Source organism: Pavona decussata, unplaced genomic scaffold (assembly GCF_977016875.1).
Source record: "Pavona decussata unplaced genomic scaffold, jaPavDecu1.1 SCAFFOLD_100, whole genome shotgun sequence".
In the NCBI taxonomy this organism is placed as follows: Eukaryota; Metazoa; Cnidaria; class Anthozoa; order Scleractinia; family Agariciidae; genus Pavona; species Pavona decussata.
The window spans coordinates 2996244-3020084 of NW_028145515.1; the positions used below are offsets into that span (position 1 = coordinate 2996244).

Here is a 23841-nt window from a genome sequence, read left to right on the forward strand (position 1 = left end):
ATAAAAAATGAACGGTCCCTTCACGTCAAAAACAAAAAACTTGAAACTTTCCTTTTAACGGGCTATTCTTATTTTGTACGTTCGGCCGCGGTTAAACTAGACTAGGCTATTTTGGTTGGGCTTTTTAGTACAGAAAAAAATATGCGATCCAGGCTCAACAAGAAAGATTCCGGCACGCGTTCAAGCCTTGGGACAATTTCAGATAGGTCTGAGCCCCAAATTTTCTAATCTTGGGGCCGGGTCGAAAGACCTCCATTTCTTTTCTAAAGTGACAGAGCCCTGGAAAGGTAAGCTCCCTGAGGGAACCACGTTACTATGACTTAGACCTTCATGTGAAGATAACAAAAAGTTTGATGCCGTGGATGAAGATATTCCTACGCACTGACGACCCATGTAGCTCAAAACCAAATACCAGTGATGGAACCGAATTACTTGTTTGGAACGGGCTCCAGTCCTTTAGTAAGCAGAAGTTCTATCATCGTCCTGAAAACAAAAATACCCTGCTGAGTCTACTCACAGATAGCAGTGTGCTATTGTAGCTTATTGTTAATAGAGTGGTTTATCAATTGAGCATCGAAAGTAATTTCTTGTTAGCTTTGGTTTTGCACAGTTCTAGGCTCTATGATTGGTTGGCAAAACTCGCGCCACTTTCTCAACCGATTGGAAGCTAAACCAAAACCAATCCCCACACGCTTTTTCCCGCGCTTGGCTTAACATGTATCTTTTTCGATTTCTGATTGGTTCATTGCGCTATTTGTTACATGCAATATAAAACCACTTTTAAAGGAGCTCGTTGCTCCTGACCTTAGTTATATTCACTACAATTTTGTAACAAATAATGATAGTTTTTTTTTTTTCAAAAGAGCTATTAATTTTAAAAAAAATCAAAAGTGCAAAAAAGAAGCAAGAACCAAAAAAGTTGAAAAGCTCAGGTCTTACCGTTCCCAACTTTCCATTATACTATGGCTCAATTTAACATACAGTCAGTTGAGTCACAATAGTCTGATAGAGTAAATAACCTGGCCTCCCATAATCCTTCTTGTAGTTCAGTTCTTAGGTGTGCGGATGGTCGTGGGTTCGATTTCCGTTGGTACGCTACGTGTAGCCGTACCCACCCCTCGAGAGGAAATCGTGGGGGTGGGGCAAGGGGAACTTTGTGCCAGTTGGGTACGGTTGCACGTTAGCTATCCCGTCGGACTCGGATATTTCTTTGTCTCACGCTAATAACATAGTGACTACTAATTTTTCAACAATTTCGTACGAAGAGTAATAATAGAAACAGGAAATCTCTAACGAAAAACATACAAAACAAGAACTGTGTATTCATTTACCTTAAGCCATAAACAAAGAGAGTAAAGGCGATGAAGATAGCAGCAGAAGCGTCTAAAAACCAGATGTTTGGATTTTCGTCGTAGATAAGATCGCTCATGGCCATTACAAATGCCATTACAGCTTCTGCTGTCGAGTTGAAGGCTGTCGAGAAAAAATATATTACATTGTACATATTACATTAGTTCAGTCATGGAATGGTTCGATTTCACAACGAATTGTAAAAAACTTAATTTGAGATGTCAGTGTCTTACCGTCTGTTCTTAGGGCTCTGCTGTCCACTCTGTAGGCAATGAGGTATTTGAACCAGGCAAGCAGCACCATGCATCCAAACGTAGCGAATGTAGCGATTAACAGAGCTGAGCTCTGAAACAAATCGTGAACAGTAATAAATTAATCACTATTGGACAAAATAAAGCTATTATCAATCATTCACAATCTTAGGTATGACTTTCGTAAGTATTTAGTACCGTAGTGCTAACTGGGGTCACTGTAATAACAAGCAAATAATGATTGATTGATTGATTGATTGATTGATTGATTGATTGATTGATCGATTGATCGATTGATCGATTGATCGATTGATCGATTGATCGATTGATCGATTGATTGATTGATTGATTGATTGATTGATTGATTGATTGATTGATTGATTGATTGATTGATTGATTGATTGATTGATTGATTGGCAAATATTCCACTTAGCAATTAGTCACTTGTCTTGTTACAGCTTTGAATTGAACAGGCTCCAGATTCTTTCCATTTTCTGTCAAACTTTTTCTTTAATTTCCATACTTTTCCAGGTCTGGAAAATTTGTTTGCAGATTCCATACTTTTCAAGATTTCCAAACTCTGTATGATCTCTCAAGACTCTTTCTAGCCTTGATAGGCTGCCCTTGAGATGTATCGTGACCCAACAGAATAGTGATTTCCGAGTAGCTGTGAGCCTCATTATGCAAGCGAGGCTAAGTGCTAAGTTTTTCTTATGAATGAACTGACTAATTTTCATAATAAAAACTTAGCACTTAACCTCGCTTTCGTAATGAGATTCAAATCATCTCGGAAATGGCCTATTGTGTAAGATAGCACCCCTTATAGCTTGTCTCGTTTCTTACCCTCTTCGGTTCGTTGTCGATAACCAACATGTAGACAGCTTTTGACAGAATTGCACACGCGGAGAGAACAAAACACCCACCGATCACAATACAAGCTCTGGAGAAATAAAATGCAATAATAAAAATACATGACTGGGCCCAGTTGTTCAAAGCCCGATTAAGCTAATCCTGGGCTGACGAGAATTTTGATTCGAGTTTTATTACTAAACAGTTAATCGGCTTTCGAACAACTGGGCCCTGGTAAGTAGATGGGAAAACAGAAGAATAAACATTTTGTAGACAGAATAGGCCATTTCTGAGTTGCTGTGAACCTCACTATGAAAGCGAGGCTAAGTGCAAAAACATTTCACATGAAAATTAGTTTTGTTTGCATATGAATGAAAACGAATTTCATAACAAAAATTTTGCACTTAGCCTCGCTTTCATAATGAGGTTCAAAGCAACTCGGAAATGGTCTATTGACTTCTCGATACTCAGAGAAACATTCAACTTTGTTATTTGAAATATGATACGATAAATGTTGTTGTTCAGTTATTATTATTCTATACTCGTTGTATTTATATCACACCAGCTAGCGGTTCTATTTTGCATTCTTATTTGAAGATTGTATTAATTATTTTCATTAATTCTCGGTTATTGCTGTTGTTATTTTCTATTGATGCGTTATTTTTATTGTAATAGGTCTTATCACGGTTTTCGACGCCATTTCGACGGGTAGGCAAACAGGCTTGAAATAACAGTGTTTGTATGGAAATCCGAAAGTTTTGAACTTTCCATACATTTGTCTGTATAGCGAACCAGCCGTGCATGAACTGCTACTAAAAATAGTTCGCGGGAAAAAATACAGGGAAATGTATGGAAAGTTCAAAACACGACTGGACGCTTTCTGGCACAGCTACATCCCTCCAATTTTGTTCTTAAAATCCTTTTTCTAGTGCCAAAAGTTTCCAATTCATGAATTTTTCAGAAGCGATGTTTTATGCAAATTATTTGACATTGGATTTCCATACAAACACTGTTATTTCAAGCCTGTTTGCCTACTCGTCAAAATGGCGTCGAAAACCGTGATAAGGCCTATTGATATTCAACCCAGAACCTCCGTGAAAACAACTTTGTGAAGGAGCTTTCTGGTAAGATATTGATTCATAACTACTACTAATAATAATTTTGAATTTTACCGACAAACTCTAAGCATTAGAAAAGAGAGACGATCTAAGCTTACATTCTTTCTCTCTCAAATGAATATTTTTGTCCGGCTTTTCCACAGAATCGCCACACCACCACTGCGGAAGAACATGCGTCCAAAATAGCTGCGAACTACCAAAACATAGAAAAAGTAATTAAGCGGGCAAAAGAACAAGCAAATAAATGAAGGAGTAAGGAATGAAGGAACGAGGGAATAAAGGAATGACTCCACGAACGAAAGATAAGCGAAACAGTGAATGAACGAATGAATCGTCATAAAGCATTTTAAAACAAACACCCTAATTGTCAGGAATCTATTTTCTGACAAATACACAATTTTTCTTAGCAACTGCTTTGAAACGATACATGCATGCACCACCTAGTTTGGTCATAGTCCCATCCCATCAGGACATTTCACGTCCTAGTCGTGCTGTGACGGCAAAGAAATGTACCAAAAAGTGTAATGCACGTGCAGAGTTGTTGTTTTGGTTATTAAGCCTATTGCTTTCTTGAAGTTCTCGTTACCGTGGCCGCTGTCGTTGCTAAAGCTCCCTACAGTTGTGTTCATTAGGGAACTTCCTCGATAGGGCTAATCTCTGACACTCCCTTTTATATCCTTACATAATTTTTTTCAATTCAAAAATTAGTGTTCGCTTTGCACAAAAAACACTCGACTCGACTTCTACCAGAAAATGTTTCAAAATTAAAATTAGCAGTAGACCTACACCTTTCAAAAGCTCTATTTTCACTGGACCCCTGCATTGTTTTTGGGGCTGCATGGGAGCATTGTTCTGTTGTTCGTAGTTGTGTTCTCTCGACCAACCATGCAAGTCGTTACAAACCAAGATGGCGGCAGCTCGAACTAAGCTGGGAGTCTTGAAAATCCCACAAAAAATAGGGACTGCGAACAGTCAAAACACTATACGACAGAATTAGTGGAGGAGACTTCATTTCCCTCAGCTATATACTTTGTAAATCATACGAAAGCTGTTATAGATCAAGTCTTACGGTAATGGACAATAATTAATAGTTCCTAATTGTTCTTGCCTGATATACCGCCCTGGTTATAACTGTAATTCCTTGGCATCAAAGTAAAGCACAGACCCTGAGTACAAATTTCTTGTTTGGCTACCATTCGAACTGACTGCAGTCTAAAATTTTAAATTGATTTGGTCTGGCAACGTAAAACTTTCCGAGTGGCTTACTGGCGGCGCCAAATGTAACATGATGTAAGAGTTTCATTTTTTAAGGGTAAACATAAAGATCGTTCTCACCGCGAATCCAAACGCTGCTGGGCTACCGTCAAGGGTTGATAATACTGTCAAAGAATAGATAAGAAAAAGGTTGACACGATAACTCCAGCTTTCAACAACTCCAACGACCATAACTTTATTTATCCACGGCAATGAGAAAATTATTATTTAATAGCATAACGTCAAGCTAAAGAATTTCACTGGAAACTGGCTCGGCTTCCGTACGACTACTACTAATAAGGGAAATTGCTTTTAAAAGAAAAACGACCAGAAGAAAATTAATTGGAACCTCGATTTAACAATGTGCAAAGGGACTAGGGAAATTGGTTCGTTAGATCGAGGTTTTGTTCCATATATTTTAAAAGGCCGGGCTAGAAAATAGATCCTTCGTTATACAGAGGACTTCATTATATAGAGGTTCGTTAAATCAAGGTTCCGCTTGTTGTTGTTGCTGTTGATTTCAGTTTCTGGCACATTCCCCAAGATGAGCATTAGGTTAATTCTAGTCCAATAAAGGTGATTGTGTATGATTCACATGCAGATAAGTAAAATAAAATAAGATATACAGTTATATAAGCCAATATTGGCCCTTATCGTCTTGCCAGACGGTCATAGCAGTTTGCTGGATGTCAGTTTTTCTTGGTTCAGCTCCTCTCGTGGCTAATCCTACCAATAGGGAGCTTAAGCAACGACGACGGCGACGGCGACGCCGCAAAGCAATAGGTTTAATGAGCAAAAACAATCGTTCTGCACGTGCGTTTTACATTTTGGTACATTTCTTTGCCGTCTTCTGCAAAACAACAACGCGAAATGACCACATTTAATTGAGGTTTTGTGGAGAACGTGAACAAACGACTGTGAATTTTTCATTTTCTTTCTTAACTTAAACACCACTCCTACCAATTTGGTTCCTGGATAGTTCGCCATTTTTGAAATAATTGCGAAGTAGCACAAATGAAATAAAGATATATTTTCAGGTGACGTTTTCGTTGCCTTTGCCGTCGTCGTTGCTCATGCATGAGCGGCAGGGCCGGCTGCAGTATAAGCCAATATAATAGAAGATTTGCTAGGTAATAACGAGTAAAACCATAGTTCAAGGCAGAGGTGTTCAGTGAATACAAAGATGGCAGGTAAACATTCGAGTGGTTTTGACCAAAACGCAAAGAAATCTCCGTGACAGTATCCTCTTAAATTGTCACATATTCGGATTGGACTGATCCCGTGACTATGTACGCAAAAACAAAACAAAAATTATCAATATGCGAATACGTACCAAAATATACCGAACCCAAAGCCAAAGTTACCACTATTGATAAATACGAGACAAGAAACGCAGCCCGGAGCCATGAGGGAGAAATGTCCGTATCAAGTTTTTCCACCTCGCGAAACATTCCATCTGCAAAACGCAATACGACGAAGTTTAATTAAAAATATTCATTTGACTACCAAAGTCAAAACATATAGGTGGTTTGCATTGCCACCATGTTGGTGTACAAAAAAAAGAAAATTTGTTCACATAGTTTGTATAAAAATGGAAGTTAACTCCCAGAAGAGAAAAAATTTATTGTTCCTGTATAGTACACCAACATGGCCGCCATGACGTCACATACAAACCATCAATAGTATATTTAAGAATATAGCACGTTAAAAGGTCTGGCATGAGGAAAATAAGTAAAATAAACTCAACGAAAAGTTTCAAGCCCATAAGGTTTTAATATATATACTTCGAATGAAATAACGCTAGCGCTTATCATATGATGAGGCTGGCGTTTTTTTAAAATATCAGGTAAACCAGTCCGAGTACACAAGTTCGTGGATACGATTTTTTGTATTCATAATCGCGACAGTAGCAAGAGACAATGTTTGGTTTTAATGAGGCAAAATACAGCCAACTTTAACCTGTTTACTTTTTAATGAGCTAAAAAGTCCTGTGAGAACTGCAGCTTTCTTGCCTAGTTATTTGTAAAGCAAAAGACAAAAACTATTTAACTTCCGTGCTCTTTAACGGCAGGAAGAAACATTTATGCACCTTAAATTTAAGAGAACGTTTGTTCTAAACATACGTATAACGCCTGCTTGCATTCTTGTTTATGATCAAAAAACAAGCAGGCAACTTCAAGTTCGCTGCGGCTTATTCAACATAAGTCAAAATTAAACTGTTACAAATTACACACGCAAACATGTTATTCCCCACCAACCTTCCTGCGCGCATCGGTTTGTCCGCCTGTGCCGTTCGAAGTCAAAGAGTCGCGATACATTTTTATATTGAATCCACTCTTTCTCCGTTGGCGTTGTGTTGCTTTGAAGCATGTCCAAAGTAGCGTTTTATATCTTTTAATTTGTACCACGGCTTCAGCTCAGCGCAAACCGTACTGGCGCACAAAACATTTGAATGTAACTTTCAACAAATGACGCGTCTCTTCAAATGTGATGCCTTGTTGGACACTCTCGTGACGATTTTCCCCTCGAATCTTTTGTTAAAGCCCCGCGTCGCGGATCCAACCTTTAGCTTTTAAAATTTTTTGCCGCTTATGGGCAGGTGTTTGAGACACGAAAGGAATCAATAAGTGATAAAAATCCTAATTTCGCGGGAGCCATACAGCGAACAGTGGGCCGCTTAAAAATATTCTTATTATTCAAAATACCGCGTCTTTGTTTTGGGAAGTCTTCAATAATTGTCTATTTTTTTCTTTGAAATGTAAATTTTTTCAATTCGATTCCTGCAGCGATATGACGGCTAAAAAGTAATGAGTTTGGAGTTAAAAGCATGTTTGTAAATCGATCCATTAGCACTTTAAGTTCTACTTTGGTTTTCCCTTTAGATATTATAAATATAAAAGTTCAGCTGTTAAGATTAGCTAGCTAATTGAACATTTCCTTTGTTCAGTACAAGGTGTACTTAACAGTGTTTTTTTTTAATGTGTCGAGAAATTTCTATGAAATATTAACTTGAAACAATGAAATTGCTCGATAGTTGCATCGTATGGTGTAAATAATGAAACGACAGCTTAGTGGATGGACACTCGGTTGGTGGAATATATTGGCTCTTTATTCCGAAATGTTACAAAATTCAGTGAGCTATTAAGAAAATAATTCTTCTGGTGTTGCAGGAAGCCAACTGGGTAAGTTATTGTCTAATTTGAATGGTCAAGCTTTTTTAAGAATTCCATCCACAAATTCAAAACTTAGAGGCATTTGTACAGCGATTATTATAATAAACATCACCACAGGAAAGTACTGCTTTGTAGCTTTCATTTGAATGGTCACTCACAAACCACCTTGTACATGATTTTATCACAAGACGCAAAATTTGCAACCACCTGATATATGATTGAACGTTTGACACAAAGAATAAAAGTCTTCTACATCAAGCGATCTTTTTGCACTTCCGTCAAGGCACTAAATAAATTCAATTTCATGCACACTGGGTTGTATATCCCTATCTAAAGGTATAAAATGTTCTATTTGCATATTAAAATATTCCCTTTGAAGACTTGGCAGACAATGTCGACAGATGAGTCCTACAAGAGTTATGTATATATAACTAGATAAATAAACATTTTCGAACAACGTCTGACACAAAACTAATAGTCTTCACTATTAAAATCTTCCATATAGCCTATATAATTTTGTGCTGAAAAACGATTTTGATGTCTCCAAAACTTTGTCTTAAAACAATCCGGCGCGCTTTCAAAAAAATAGTCTGTTTTTTAAATTCTGGATAGCGGCCAAGTAATTACAAAAAGCGGAAAATGCAACGATTAGTCCATCTGGTATGATTTCAAGCTTCGATATCGACGGAAAATCTTCAAAGCTTCGCGCATCGATGAAAGACTAAAAAAACGTTATACATGAACTAGTTTAGATAAACTAACTCGGATAGAAAAGAAGGAATAAACGAAGCTAGCGTGATTCAGGTTCATTACAAAATGAAAACAGAAACGAAATATTCAGAATATTTAATTCACAACAAAACGTGACTGAATTAATCAGTAAGCCATGCCGGGTTTATCTGCCGTGTCAGGTGACGCTTTGTAACGTTATAAATTATTCAGATTTCTCTGGAAGCCGCACTTAACTGAAATGTCATGACAGTTTTTTGGCATTTTCAGATATCGGCACCACAATGAAACACCTCGTTTCCGCAAATTTAATTAAAGTGCATCGAAAATGTGGTGATAACAACAGACTTCAGCGCTTCAGGCTTCTAATACCGGCCCTACGAGTCAAGAAACAAGCACAGAAAAGAAAGACTGTCTGGTTTAAATCATACAAAGGTCCCTTCAGTGCCAGGTTCTATCGTCTTATAAAAAAATCTGACTGCTACGCTGCCTGATGACACTGTGAATTACTTAAGAACCAATAAAAATCCGTAAAAATGAGATTCAAGATCAAACTCCATCCCAGGGTCTCTCCTCCGGTGTCTCGCTCCCCTGGATCATGGACGTGAAGAGAAGAGAGCCTGGGAACAAGGTTGACCCAAGATGGCGCTTCTCGATGCTCTGATTTGAGTAACTAAGTACCCTTGGAACGCACGCCTACCTCCTTAATTATCGGAAATAGTGGAGGCTACGAAAATCTTCGTCATTTCTACGACGGTCTTTGTGAATGTTGGCCCTTCTTCTTTTTTTCCAAAATAGTCGTAGTTGAAAGTTTTCAGTTTATAATACTAGAAATACGTTACTCGCAAAACCTCGCGAAGCTGGGGTTGGGTGGAAAGCCCTCTTTACTCGTATTGCAGCATCAAATGAGGAGGTCAAAAGGGGCATAGGATTTTTTTGATGAGCATGGTCTTTTCGTAGTTCCACAGGCTAGTTTGCGGGAAGCTTACTTTTTTCAGGAATCTGAAATTAAGCCTCTGTGTTGAAAGAGACGTATCATTAACTAACGCCAGTTTCCAGGTGTCAAAAATATCAAGAGGAAGATATTTTTGACATAAAGATATATTTTCTTTCAAAAACTCGACTAAGCAAGCACACTATTAACTTACTTAACAAAAAACACTTAACCAGGAAGGAAAGCTCTTAGAATAATATAAGGTATGGTATGGCTGGATATGGTATGGTGAAGGAGTTTTCCATCTCCAATTTATCCGTCTTGCTCACGAGTCGACAAGCCCTTGACGGAAAACCGTTTTTCATTCAGTTCCGTTCAGATTCATCCTGAAATACGAGCAAATATATTTGAAAACAATAAGACCTAATTTATACCTTGCACATTCAGTCTTCGTTCTCGTCAAAACTGTCCTGTTAAACTGGCAAATACCATGGCAACTAGAGTGTAAATCCGGCGATTCTCAGTGTCTGTATAACTTAAATTTTATTAAATTCCAATTATTTTCCTCTTTTTTTGCACGACCAGACCAAGTCTAATGAACAAAAAAATGAAGAAGAAGAAGAATAAGAAGAAGAGATACCAGAAAAAAGAAAAAAGAAAACAACGTCTTCGTTGAGTGTTGTCTAGTCACTCAAAAGTTAAACTAGCAAATACTTCGACAAACAGTACAAACAACAAGAGAATTTACTTTAAAAGATAGGGTGCAAATCCGGCGATCCTCAGTCAGTGTCTGTATAACTTAAATTTTATTCAATGCGAGGTTGTCCCAATTTCAATTACTTTCCTCTTTGCACGACCAGACCAAGTCTAATGGGACAAAAGCAAATGAAGAAGAAGAAGAAAAATACCAGAAAAAAAGAAAGAAGAAAAAAACGTCTTCGTGGAGTGTTGAAGACCGGAAAATAATTTCTTGCCGACTTCTGTTTAATAAAGTGCAAACCTTAATATTGTGTTTGTATTCTGTTCTCTTCACGTTCGTCCTGGAATACGAACAAATAAACTTGAAAAAGATAGCATCTAATTTATACGTTGCGCAGTTCAGTCTTCGATCTCGTCAAAACTCCTTAAAACCTAGCCTGAATACCACGGCAAACCGCACAAAAACAAGAGAATTTGAAAACTAAGGTGCAAAAAAGTTGGTGATTCTCGGTTCTCTGTCACTTAAAGTTTATTCAGCGCGAGGTTGTCCCATGCAATTCCAATTACTTTCCTCTTTTTTTGCACAACCATACCAAGCCTAATGGGACAAAAGAGAAGAATAAAAAAAGGAAGAAAACACCTGCCATTGTTGAGTGTTAATGAAAAGAAAATAGTTTCTTGCTGGCTTTTCATCGTACTCAAATCCTATTTTATGTTTTCAAATATACAAACCGATTCAAGATGAGAGTAGTCTTATGCAAATAGTTACTTTACAGACAATGCCTTTCTAATCAGTTTTGCTGGTACTTTAAATTTCATATTTTCAACGAGGTGCAGTTGCCTTAACAACCTGCAGTCTGCCGAATTGAATAACCTCTTTGAACGCGAGGCAATTGAATTCATTTATAATTCGTGGCGTTCAGTGTTTTTTAATAGTGTTCGTTGGCACCTTAACGATATTAAAAGAACCTTTTCATAAATTTCTATTGCCGCTAAACAAAGTCTTCTTTAAGAGCACTGAATGGATAATTTTGCATGGTGGAAAGTATACAGTATTATTTATATTCAGAATTAGACTGCAACACCCTCATCACTTCCATTTTTCGTATCGTGGGAAATTAAAAATCAAATGCCTTTTGCTTTTGTTGGAGGCACAGAGAAAGGAATCCCTCTGGTATAAAGAAAATCAATACCTCAGATCTCCGGTTACCAAACACAACGGACCTCCGTTAGTGGTGCACAAAACAGCAATAGGAAAAGGGCAAAAAACCACACATATTAATCGACAAAGAGATTTGAACCTGCGTACAAGAGCTGGGTTAACACCTCATTTAAAAACATCGAAATAGCAGAAAAATGTCCAGAAATCGGAAAGCTGCGATTCCCATAACCCTCAGAACGTTTTTCTTTTTAATTTGGGGTATAACTGATTCCGTTTTCGAAACTTTTCTTCTGCTTGAATATAATATTGATCCAAACTCAATCTAAACAAATCATACGGCTGTGTTAATTTAGGCAAACAACTCCTAACGCCGAAAAAAATCATATGGGAAAATAATATTTAAAAACAGACATAAGTTAGATCTTATCTTTTACTAATTTTCTTGCTGGGAACCCCTTGATCAGTTCTGTACTCTGTTACCTTCAAGCTACAATAGTTGTACCGGTCACGCCGGAATTAATTGTAACATTTTGCTTCCGGAATCAACGCTTGTACGGACATGAAATAAGATCTCCAATAACAACAGAAATGAAACTTAAAGGAATTAAAATCCTGATCAGAAAACATATGTATCAACCTCTTACAGTTTTAGTTGCAAACATTTACGACGTCAAAAACATTGGGGGATCATTGAGGAACCGTGTTCCAACAATCGCAAACGATTTTTCCTCTCATTAACTTGACAACATAGCGATATTTTATAACTGAAGAATAAATATCCGTAAAGAAATATTATTAATCCACTTGTTCTTTTTTTTTTTTTTTCAAAACAGGAACACGATTTTCGGCTATCGCCGACCAAATAAGATTTTTTCTTATCTTTGAAGTGTACTTTCGTTTAACGACTACTCAAAATCTGAGCGTTCGTTTTAAAAAGAAGCATGAATTTATCACGCTGCCTCACAAATGCCATAATAAATAATTTGACCTGGATTCAGGACGATCAAGCTCCTGCACAGCACAATAGTGAATTTGTGACTAATTTCGCAGTTACCTGAATTGTCGTAAAATAAATAACGAAATGAATTTGAGCTTATATTTTTTTTAGTTGTTGATATGGCAACCAGGAAATGTCCCAAGATTGTCACCTTTCCGCTGTGGTGTTAAAATTACTTTCATATTGCTCGCTTTACTGCTGTCTAAAGTTCAAAGATTTGGCTATAGAAAACAGTTCTTTATCGCATTACCGTCGTTTCATTTCGTTGTATGAAAGAGGAAAAATGTCAGTTTAAGTCGTTTTTTAATGCGTTTCAGATGCGCGTAGGGTTGTGACAAACGCGCCTTCGAATGATGAAATTGCAAAAAATGGAATTGTAATTTACTTACTCGATCCAACCTAAAATTAATAGCTCAGTGGAAAGCGTTGATTTCTTACTAAAGAATCGTCCATTTGTTTGACCCGCTTTAAAATACTGTCCATTGATCAGTAATTTTTGCACGTGTATAAACACCACAAAATATTATTTTCCCCGATAAATTGACCATGAATATTGCACAAAATCATAAACGAATGTTCATGAGCTTGTCAAGAGAATTTTGATTAATGTTGTCTTTTTTCACAAATGAAGATTACTCCACTGCGCTCATGAAAACACAAGGTGAACATCGATCAGTATGAAATGTTGTTAATTATTTACGGAACACTGTCAAGCGAGTGTACATTTAAATTTAGTGGATTTAGTTCAGTTTACTGAAAGGAAGGTGACCGCTATACTTACCAATTTAGCCACGCAGCCTGTATATGTTTAGAGCTGAAATATTTTAAACTTCCCTGCACCAAGCTGTTGATAATATAGCTACAATTCTAAGAGGTACTTCAATGTATGATTTGATACGATATTTATGGTGAGGAGCCCTTGCTTAATGATCCAAACAGCTGGAGATCAATTCATAATATAACTTTCAAGCTAGATGAATAAATAATGAGCTAATTACTCAATCAATGACTGAATGCAACCTCGTTCCCGAAAATGGGAACGAGGTTCGACTTGTATTGGCGTCTAAGACAGTAGAGTGGTGGAAACAAGATTGCTCTGTATTAGTTCTAAGAATGTGTTATCTTAGTTTGTAAGTATCAATTCTCGATCCTTGTAGTCAATGCCCACCTTTTTGGTCAGCGGGTCGAATCGTAGAGAAAAAAAGAAACCGCCGAGCCTTGGGGCGAGAACGTTCTCGACCTGGTTAAGGCGGCGTGGAAGATCTTTTGTATGAAGCATTATAAGTAGGGTCAAGAGCCCCAGCTTCTTCTTAGATGAAAACTTAGAGGAAAAAAATATGAGGTTAACGCGAACCTTTTGGAAAACATGCACCAGATATTTTTTTTTTTTAGTTTTCTTTTCTCCTTCAAAAAACGTGCCACATGTTTAGATGTTGTAACTGGGTGATCTAAAAACAAATCTGAGTTATTGAAAAAAGAAATAAAATTTGTATGGACCCAAAAACTTTCTGATTAGAGTCATTAGGACTGACTGTTCTTGAAAAAGAATTCCCTTTAAGTCGAACTATCAATAAAAGCTAATGTAAATAGTACATTACTGTAATAAATATATTGTGAAAAAAGCTAACGAGATGCTCGCATTATATTCAATATACATAGTAAACATTTGCCCAGGCGTTCGAAGAACGCAAATACAAAATCTATAGAGTGTTTTCACAGTGGCCATATATTGGAGGAACGAAACAATAGAATGATTTTCCTTTGGGAAATAAAGTTTATTTTGTAATAAATGTGATGGTATATTTCAATCCTGGTGAATGAATGAGAATGATGTATTATTCTAGAAAGTGACACAGGCATACTCGGAAAAAGAAATCCGTGTGCTCCTGTCAGCTGTCGAACCTTAGACCTCCTGATTACTAGTTTGGATGCTCTACCACTGAGCTACAGGAGACTCGTGGGAGCTGAGGCCATTAAACTAGGTTCATGGGACAAACATCCTGCATACTGCTAGGATTTGAATGTCGAACGTATGGTATATGAAATAAATGTGATGGTATATTGCAAGCCTGGTGAATGAATGAGAATTTCATTTTTATGCAAATATCTTTTATTGTTTGGCTCCTCCAACATGGCCGCCATGAACAACATCAAAAGACTGCTATGTTCGGTATATTACAAACCAATTGCAAGTGATTAAAAAAAACCGTCTACCCTTTTACAATCAAAGTCCCGAAACAGAACCTTTTATGCAGTTAATGGAACCACAATGTTGTTCTTATTTGACATCTTTTTTTTCATCTTTGAAATTAAAACCGTTACAATCATGATGACCTAACAGTATCACGAAATATTATTAAAAGTGTTTCGATGGGAATCTTTTATATTAAAGAAGTTCCTCCAAAAAAGTTTATTTATGATAAGTTTTAAATCTGACAACCTAGCTAAACAACGAGGAAACAGATTCCACTAATCAAATCTTAGGAATGTATATACGAAGCTTTGCATATAGCGCGATCAAGCGGCTCAATATCTTCCTTTAGATTTCTTTCTACTGATACTTTCGAAATAAACTGTATTACATTGCATTGATTGCATTGTACTGTATAGAAGCGTGGCGTCGCATTCAGTTTCATTTTTCTGTACATTTGTTCGAAGTTATCTTTGGAAGATTCACGATGCATGAAAGACACAGCCTTTCAAACCTCCGTTTGAGTGATGGACGCTGCGTTTAAAAGGCTCTGTTGGTTGTCAATTGTAAAAAGAATGTCAAGGCTCTTAAGAAGGATTAAAATGCAAAATAAAAAATCAAATACTAAACATATTGTTTTACTTTGCGATTATTTTTTTAAGCTTGAACTTTGAGCCACTGAGAGGCACATATATTGTTTTTAATTTACAGAGGTCTGAATGAATCAAACTTCTCAGTCAACCAGAAGACAAACGTCCCCCTACGGAACTCCAAGCCAGGCCAGGGACCTACGAGCCCGAGTCCCCAGCTTTTTGATGGTGTCTCATCTTTTGCAGGTGTATACTCTGGCTGTAAGTCGGAAGCAAACTCTTAACGATTCCTGAGGCATATCAAGGTGCAACTAGTACTAAACTAGGATGTCACCAGGTTACAGAAAACGACACAGTTGTCTTTTCGGCCTCAGGCATTCCCTGTAGGACTGCTTTGAACCTCGTTACGAAAGCGAGGCTAAATGCAAACCTTTGATGTTTGGTTTGCATAATGAATAAAAAACTAATTTTCATAACTATGGTCGAAGCCTCGCTTTCATACTGAGGTTGAAAGCAACTCGGAAATGTGCTAAAAGTAAAGGAAAAGTAATTTATTTAGCGTCAATATCAAGGAGAGTGCTTGCGCAATCTCCCGAGCCAGTGGCTCATAATAAAGTGCTTGACAATAGGCCTTATCACGGTTTTCGACACCATTTTGACGAGTAGGCAAACAGGCTTGAAATAACAGTGTTTGTATGGAAATCCGATGTCAAATAATTTTCATAAAACATCGTTTCTAAAACATTCATGAATTGGAAACTTTTGGCACTAGGAAAAGGATTTTAAGAAAAAAGCAATGGAGGGATGTAGCTGTGCCAGAAAGCGTCCAGTCGTGTTTTGAACTTTCCGTACATTTGTCTGTATAGCGAACCAGCCGTGAACTGCTACTAAAAATAGTTCGCGGAATAATACAGGGAAATGTATGGAAAGTTCAAAATACGACTGAACGCTTTCTGGCACAGCCACATCCCTCCATTTTTTTTTAAATCCTTTTCCTAGCGCCAAAAGTTTCCAATTCATGAATTTTTAAGAAGTGATGTTTTATGAAAATTATTTGACATCGGATTTCCATACAAACACTGTTATTTCAAGCCTGTTTGCCTACTCGTCAAAATGCGTTGAAAACCGGCCGTGATAAGGCCTATGGCTCAGATCGAATTAAAATTTGGGAATTCTGTGAAGAATTTGGAACGCTGTGAAGAAGAAATCGAAGTCCATGTACAAACACTGTATTTTGCGTCGTATTTGCCCGCACATTTAAAATGACTGACCGCGATTATGAGTGTGAAGTTTAACTGACGATTTTTGTTTTTACAAATTTGTAATTAAAATTTATAAAGCTCATTTTGAATTCCAAAGGATTTGTTTTCTGAACAGGTCCTTACACCTTCAAATAATTTCTATTCATAGTTTAAATGTGGAGAGTTACACCTACAAACAGTGTAGCACCTGATTTATAACACGTCCCAGAGCTAGAGCGCTGAAGCATTTAAAATTAGGCAGTGATCGGGACAAATCTGGCTCCTTTTAAAACTTAAAGCTTGTCAAAAAAGAAACTGATTCCGCTGGTAGAGTTTTCAAGAATTTTCCTAAGGATCCTGTCATTTGCTTTGTATTATTTTCCAAGAAATTTATAGTCTATTTCCATTTTTTCTGTCCGCGGTGTAAATAAAAGCAACGAATAACCAACCACTATTACAAACCTGTTTTCAAAGGAAACAAAATTGCAACAGTATTAAACTAAAGGGGGAAATAGGCACGAAATTTGGAAACACGCGTATTGCGGAAATAATTAATTATCGTTGATTTAGAAACACATTAAAACAAAAATACAAAAATTTAAGCGGTTCGAGGTTTCGATGTAATAGTTAAGATCATTATCAAGATATCAAGTCAATTAAAGTTGTGAAGGTCAGCTTGTTATACCATTTTTATTCATTTTGAACTCTATTGCTGACCTTAAGAACTTCAAGTGACTTTGCTGCTTGATAATGATGTTAATGAAATATTGTATAGAATCGCTTTAATTTTTATATTTGTAATGAATTATCGGCAGATATTTTCGTGTATACTAAATTTCCTTGATAAAAAACTTCTGTTTGGTAACAAAATCAATCTTCAACAAATTTAAGTTTAATTTTATATATATGTCTTTTTTTATAAGGTCGCGACGAATATATACCAAGTTACGTATAACGAGCTTACATGGTTGTTCGAACTTTCCATTCACCGGTCGACACTTCTTGTCAACTGATGATTACGATTTACCGTTTTCTGTCAGTTTTTTGCACGGGGCTCGAACAACATTCGAAGCGACTAACACGCCAGATATCAATAACTTCTTACCTCCAAATGTCATGCGCTACTCGTAATATTTTTTCTTCCACTTCAAACAGTTCCTTGTCAAGGAAGGCTGCTTCGCTCAGCCACAAATGCGTTTGTCTTGGTATACTTAGACGAAAACTTGTGTCAAAAATCTGCTCTCAGTGAGTTTGACTTGACATTGATTTAGAGAAAAACGTTTGATGAAAACGATGGAGGTAGCATTTTAAGGAGAGACATGAAATTGGAAGTAGAAGTAACAGTTATCCTACATTGAACAAAAATATGCAAATACTCACCTAAATCGGACTAAAACGGAAGCACGCCGCGTGGACTTCACGAATTTTCCCGCCTTTTCTTTTCAAAGTTTACCACCACTGCGCGAAAAGTGCGCTGTGGAAATACCGGCAGTAAAAGTGCTTTCAAAACTAGCGACAAAATCTCAAGAGTATATTGTATAATACAGTTGAAAATGGTTCATATGGAGGTTGTCTTTAACAACACCTTCACCTTTTTTAAATTGTTCAATAATAAATGAAGAACTCTGAATTAACAAGGCATTAAATCCCGTTATCCAATGAGAAGGTCTCCAAATGAAGGTTTGCATGGTACTTGTATTATTAGAGTGACTACTAATTGTCACTTGAGGTCAATATGGTATGGGCCTGTTCACACTAGTGGGCCAGTAATATTCACAAATATAAACAGGGCCGGCAACTGGGACATCTTCAATGCACAGAATGATCACCTGACGACGGTTCACAGCCCTTAAAATACACATTGAAAAGAGCTGGTTATAATGTAACAGATAGCATAATGGGTTAAAATTCTAACTGTGGCAATACAGTGTACGTATTCTTCGTGATTGTAGCATAAATTACAATTACTAGACAGTTGGTGTTAACTGCCTTTCCAGAAATAGGCTACTTCCCAGTTGCTGTGAACTTCATTGTGAAAGCGCGGAGCTAAGTGCAAAGCTTTTCATCTGAGAATTAGTTTTGTTTGCATATGACTAAAAAACTTTGCACTTTATAACCTCGATCTCGCTTTCATAATGAGGCTCAAAGCAACTCGGAAATGGCCTATTGGCAAATAAACGCATTCTTAACGCTTTTTGATAGTGATTTGTGCAAAGAGTTTTAAAAACGTCAATGTAATAAACCTAACCTAACGACGATTTGTAAAGCGATTTCGTACATGAGCTATTTGGTTGCGAGTTTGCGACGACGAAAGCGGGAAGCGTGCAATGTCAGTATAAAGGCTGTCTTGAGGTTCCTGCCCCAACGGAACTTCACCTTGTTTTACAGCTTGTATACGTATACGCGCCTTATAATCCGTAGCCGGAAAAAAAATGTCCAGATTGGAAACGCAACGAGAGTCATCCTCGTCTAGTTCATGCGGTAGCGGCAGAGGCATGAGTTGGAAGATGGAACGACGTTGAAAGCGAGCTTGAAGAGAAAGAAGCGTCTTGAATCATGGTCTTCATCGCCTCAGAAATTCGGATTTAGCAGTAAAGAAAATGTACAGTACCTTCGTTAAAATGTCAGCTCAAAGGGGCAAATGTTAAAAAATGCGAAGAAATGTCAATTATAATGTACATAGCTGCCCAAACCCAAACTTAGCCTTGCAAAACGAACTTTTAGATACAGTAAAAGCACTCGCGTAAGAACCTAGAAAATTAAGAACCTCCTGGCAGAAATTTGCTACTTTAATACCCCAAAATATAAGAACCTATTTAGCCAAAAAAATTCCAACAGGTTCTTATATGCGGGGTTAAACTATTTTATTTATAATATTTTACCAAAAAGGTTGTCTTTAGAGATCAAAAAATTGCACAGTGAAACTAAAAATGCACAATGTATGTTAAATGTGAACTGTTGTTATAAAACAATTCGGCTACAATTAAGAGAATGTATCATTTGTATGTAATCTTGGTCTTGGTTTAAGTGGTCCATGCCTGTATCATCTTGAAACTGGTTTGTTCTTGATTATAAGCATTTATTCTATAAAATACTGTTTTTCAGTAACAGTTTATAATGAAGAACAAACCATATATTATACTACAGTATTTTCTACTCCATAAAAATTACGAACCTACTTAGCCTAAAATGCCAGTAAGTATCCCAAAATATAAGAACCTGTTTTGCCAAACTCTAAAAAAGTAGGTTCTTACACGCGGGTTTTTACTGTATTCGGGCCCAGCTCTTTTTAGCTTCTTACCCCGTAGTATTCAAAACGCCGAGTCACTTTCTTCTTTCAAAGCTTCAATTGACACCTACAATTTTTAAATTTTATATACACTAGGCTCTTACAAATTATTGCATGCTTGTTTATAATTTATACTTTTTAAAGGATTGCTTGTATCTTTAAATTTAAGTCTTGTATTTTTAAATTAATTCTATTCTGTATTTTTAAATTATTACGATTTCTTGTATTTTTAATTATTGTATTTTTAGTCCAGGACCCCTCTGGATGTCAGCCTCGTTGCTGAATGGGCCACCCTGGCAAAATAAAGTTTACCTCACCTTACCTAGCAAGCATGTTCGTAAAACCAACAACAGCTCATAAATTTAGTGGTTACAAGGCCGCTTCCTAATACTTTCTACAAATTAACTTTCTGCCACTAAGGCATCCGAACAGACCAATCGATAGCTTACACCAGGAGCCATGATTAGGGATGGAGACCGTGAGCGTGGGCCCCACGCGTCCCCATGGGTTGTACCAAAAAATCTATTTTTAGAAAAAATTTCGCCACCTTTCGAGTCATAAACCCGCGCGGATACACGCAAATTTGCGTGGACGCGTGTATCAACTTGGTTACGTCACTGACGTGACATTGCCGGAGAAGTGTTTTTACCGGATTGTTTTTACGATAAGGTAAGACATAAAAAGACGAACTATAAGTTTATGGAGACAGGGTTTAAAAGCACCGATACACCAGGTAACAATACCGTGGCTGAAGATGCTATTGTTCCCTGTTTATGGCTCTTGCTTACACCAAGAGAGGATTACCTCTTTAATAGGGCAGAAAACGATCTTGGAACACAGGAAACGTGTCGTGTCCCCGCATTTTCGCTTGGTAGATAATAATGAAAGAGAAAGTGAAAACAGAAAAGTGGAATAGGAATGAAATGGAACCGTTTCTTCAACGGATTTTGTATCATCAGCTATCACACGCTGTTGTGCACTGTTTGATCGCAAACATAATAGTTAGCAATCGTAGTGGATAATTTTTGGATCAAATCGACTATCATGTAGTCTTCAAGAGCCCAGTTGTTTCACCCACCGAGAAAAGAGCTACTGGAAGGCGAAACAAAAGGCAGAAATGCATGGCGTCTGCTCTCACAGGCTAACTATCATGGACCACTTTAACAGGGTTTAGCGGCGCGAGCTTGAAGTCCTTCTCGCGGGATGGAGTTGACTCTGGGAGAGAGGGTGCGGTGTAAAGGTCTGCAATTCTCATCCGGTTGCCAGAACAGAGGAAAAGCGAGGTCTGATCATGAGGCTTCTTGTAAAGTTCAGTCAAAATCTTTTAGAACTTATGATTGAGCTAGAGAATTTCGAGTGGTCTCCAAGGTTCCAGACCTCCGACTCAAATTGGTCGCATCAATTCAAGACCTCGCTTATTGTTGTCCAGCCAGGCATGCGCAGTCAAACGAAAACAAATATTTGGTTTTATCAACTGATAAGGTAATTTGACTACCGTAATGTGGTTCGAGCGCTGACGTTTCGAGCGTTAGCCCTTCGTCAGAACGAATCCAAACGGAATGCCTGCGAACTATAACTACACGAGCCACAAAGAAACACGCATGTCATTTGGTTGACATGTTTTTATTTTAATCTTGCGGGGCCACAACAAATTAAACTGGCTTTTGTTATCTGGGATTGCCGCAGTTTTATAGTATAAAACTGGGACTATCTGCTGACCAAGGCGCCTGCAGACGCTGGGTACTAGATTGAAATTTCTCTGTTGTGACCAAAATTTTGCCGCGTTTTTACAAAATGAAAAACAAACCACCATACTCTGATAATCTGGAATCTGTTCTTGTAAGAACGTACAATGTTCACTTTGAGATCTATACAAAGGGTAAAAAACAAACGACAACAACAACAACAAAAAACATTAAATTGTTTCCAGTCGTTTCGCTGCAAAGTTGTTTGCAATTCATCAGTCGATTCACCGGCGTCATTTTAAAAGTAACATATATGTTTTTGTTTTGGAACATTTTTTGTGTGTCACGCTTGCATGTCGTTTTCATTATTATTGTTAGTTTTTTCTGCATAACTTTGTCTATTGTTCCTTAGTTCATTAGTATAAATTCGCGTCTTTGCTTTTTATTCATTCTCGTTTGTGCTTTGGATGATACAGTTTTAGGTTTTGCGTTTTTTCCTACATCGCTTCGTTTGTCCGTTTTAAAGGCCATATAACGTTTGTAAGTATTATTTTTTGGCTCGTCATTTCTGCTTAGTTTGTTATTTCTATATTCTTGTGTTTTGGTTCGTCCTTTTGCTGTAGTAACTTGTATTTTCCTTATTTATTTCTCTAGCAACCGTATCGAATATTGCTTTCGCATCGTTTATCGTAACGTTTACCTCATCGGATATTTGACATTAAAGAAGTTAAGAAACGCGTTGGAGCAATGGTTTTTGGCCCCTTCAATATACTATAATATTTTTTGATAATTTTCTTGGCACAGGAACCTTGTGATACACGGACGAAGCTAAGATCATCTTTCTCCCGAAGTAATCTTTAGAACCAAAAAAACAAACAATAGCACGTTCAAGCGAAACGTCTTTACAGCGACATGACAGTGCAAAGAAACGAGCGGATACTACAAAACAAAAAAACATCGTGCATTAACCACTCAAGTACTAGGCTCAATAAAACCTTAAATTATTTTCCTTTAACTAAATACCCTCGACCTTAAATAGTGCAAAATATTTAAAAAAAATTACTCTGTGAAACCGAGTCGTAAGTGAACCCATCGCCAACGTGGCGCTCAGCGTCGAATTGGCTATTGGTTCTTGTATCAAGTGACTGAGTTGAATACATGTAATTGTTTTGCAACATACTCACACACAGGATAAAATGTCTATTACCCGAAGGAAAAGAAAGAAAGCAGGAATAGAATGGGGGCAATTTTCCCAAATCTTTTTACTTATAACACTGGCTCTCCAGATAAGCTAGGGATAGTATGTTTTTTATTCCACGAGCGCGCGTTGGATGTGAGATGAAGGATGGCCAAAGAGACGCGTAGCGACGAGTTGGCGGCCATAATCAGCCCATATCCAACAACCGCGGGTCTCTCCAATCTCGTACCCAGAGTCTTCAGGCTTTTAGGTCAGCGGGGCAACGCTGACCTAAAAGCGGATTTCTGCGATAAAACAACGAAAACCGTTACGGAACAGCCAATCAAAAATATTGAATTTTTTCGATGTCTCCAGAGTCTTCCCGGCGTTGCCCCGCTGACCAAAAAGGCTGAAGACTCTGGGTACGAGATTGCGGGTCTCTCCAGGTAACCAACCGCTGGCCAAAGGGCCTGAGGACTCTGGGATCGAGATTAACGAGAACTCAATCTCGTACCCAGTCTTCAGGCTTTTTGGTCAGCGGGGCAACGCCGGGAAGACTCTGGGGACATCGAATTTTATTACCGCAGGATTTCTGCGGTAAAACAATGGAAACCGTTACGGAACAGCCAATCAAAAAAATTGAATTTTTTCGATGTCCCCAGAGTCTTCCCGGCGTTGCCCCGCTGACCAAAAAGCCTGAAGACACTGGGCACGAGATTGACGAGAACTAGGAAGGGATTTTAGCCTCTCGCCGGCCCTTATGAGGGCCTGCAACAGGCGAGATTTCAGATTGCAAGGGCAAACACTACTAATAAAAACGGTTTTATCGCCCCTATTTCTGGGGCGCAGTCTAATTAGAAAAAAAAAACCCTTCAGGTGGTTGGTATATCGCAGGATAATGTCAGAGACTGAAAGGTTGATGAATAGACTGAAGTTTGCCAAGAGAGCGAAGCTTCTAGGGCAACTGTGATTTTGAGGACAATCTTCAAGCCGTTGGCATTATCATCCTATACACCAGAAAGTCGGAAAGCGGTTTTTATTTATTTTATAACCCTCCGATTACTTTCTGAAACGCACGCACTTTATTGTGGACAACACAAAACAGCCAGTGATTGTCACGACGTGACCGCAACCAAATAAATGCAAGGTAAC

The 23841-nt window shown here is 37.7% G+C and overlaps 1 protein-coding gene across 3 annotated transcripts; it reads right to left on the reverse strand.

Moving 5' to 3' along the window:
- On the reverse strand, nucleotides 1-18173 carry LOC146472347 (transmembrane protein 163a-like). Of its 3 annotated transcripts, none has more exons than XM_085119757.1 (8): nucleotides 17919-18173; nucleotides 6156-6278; nucleotides 4904-4947; nucleotides 3667-3761; nucleotides 2445-2541; nucleotides 1584-1695; nucleotides 1332-1473; nucleotides 1-483 (listed from the first exon to the last, which is right to left on the reverse strand). In XM_085119757.1, exons 2-8 carry the CDS (start codon nucleotides 6271-6273, stop codon nucleotides 429-431), a joined length of 663 nt encoding a protein of 220 aa, XP_084975883.1. In that variant the 5' UTR covers nucleotides 6274-6278; nucleotides 17919-18173; the 3' UTR covers nucleotides 1-428. The 3 variants fall into 3 exon arrangements, with proteins under 3 accessions (XP_084975883.1, XP_084975882.1, XP_084975881.1); XM_085119756.1 differs by lacking the exon at nucleotides 17919-18173 and adding an exon at nucleotides 13298-13463; XM_085119755.1 differs by lacking the exon at nucleotides 17919-18173 and adding an exon at nucleotides 7081-7550.
- Nucleotides 18174-23841: the final 5668 nt, after the last annotated feature.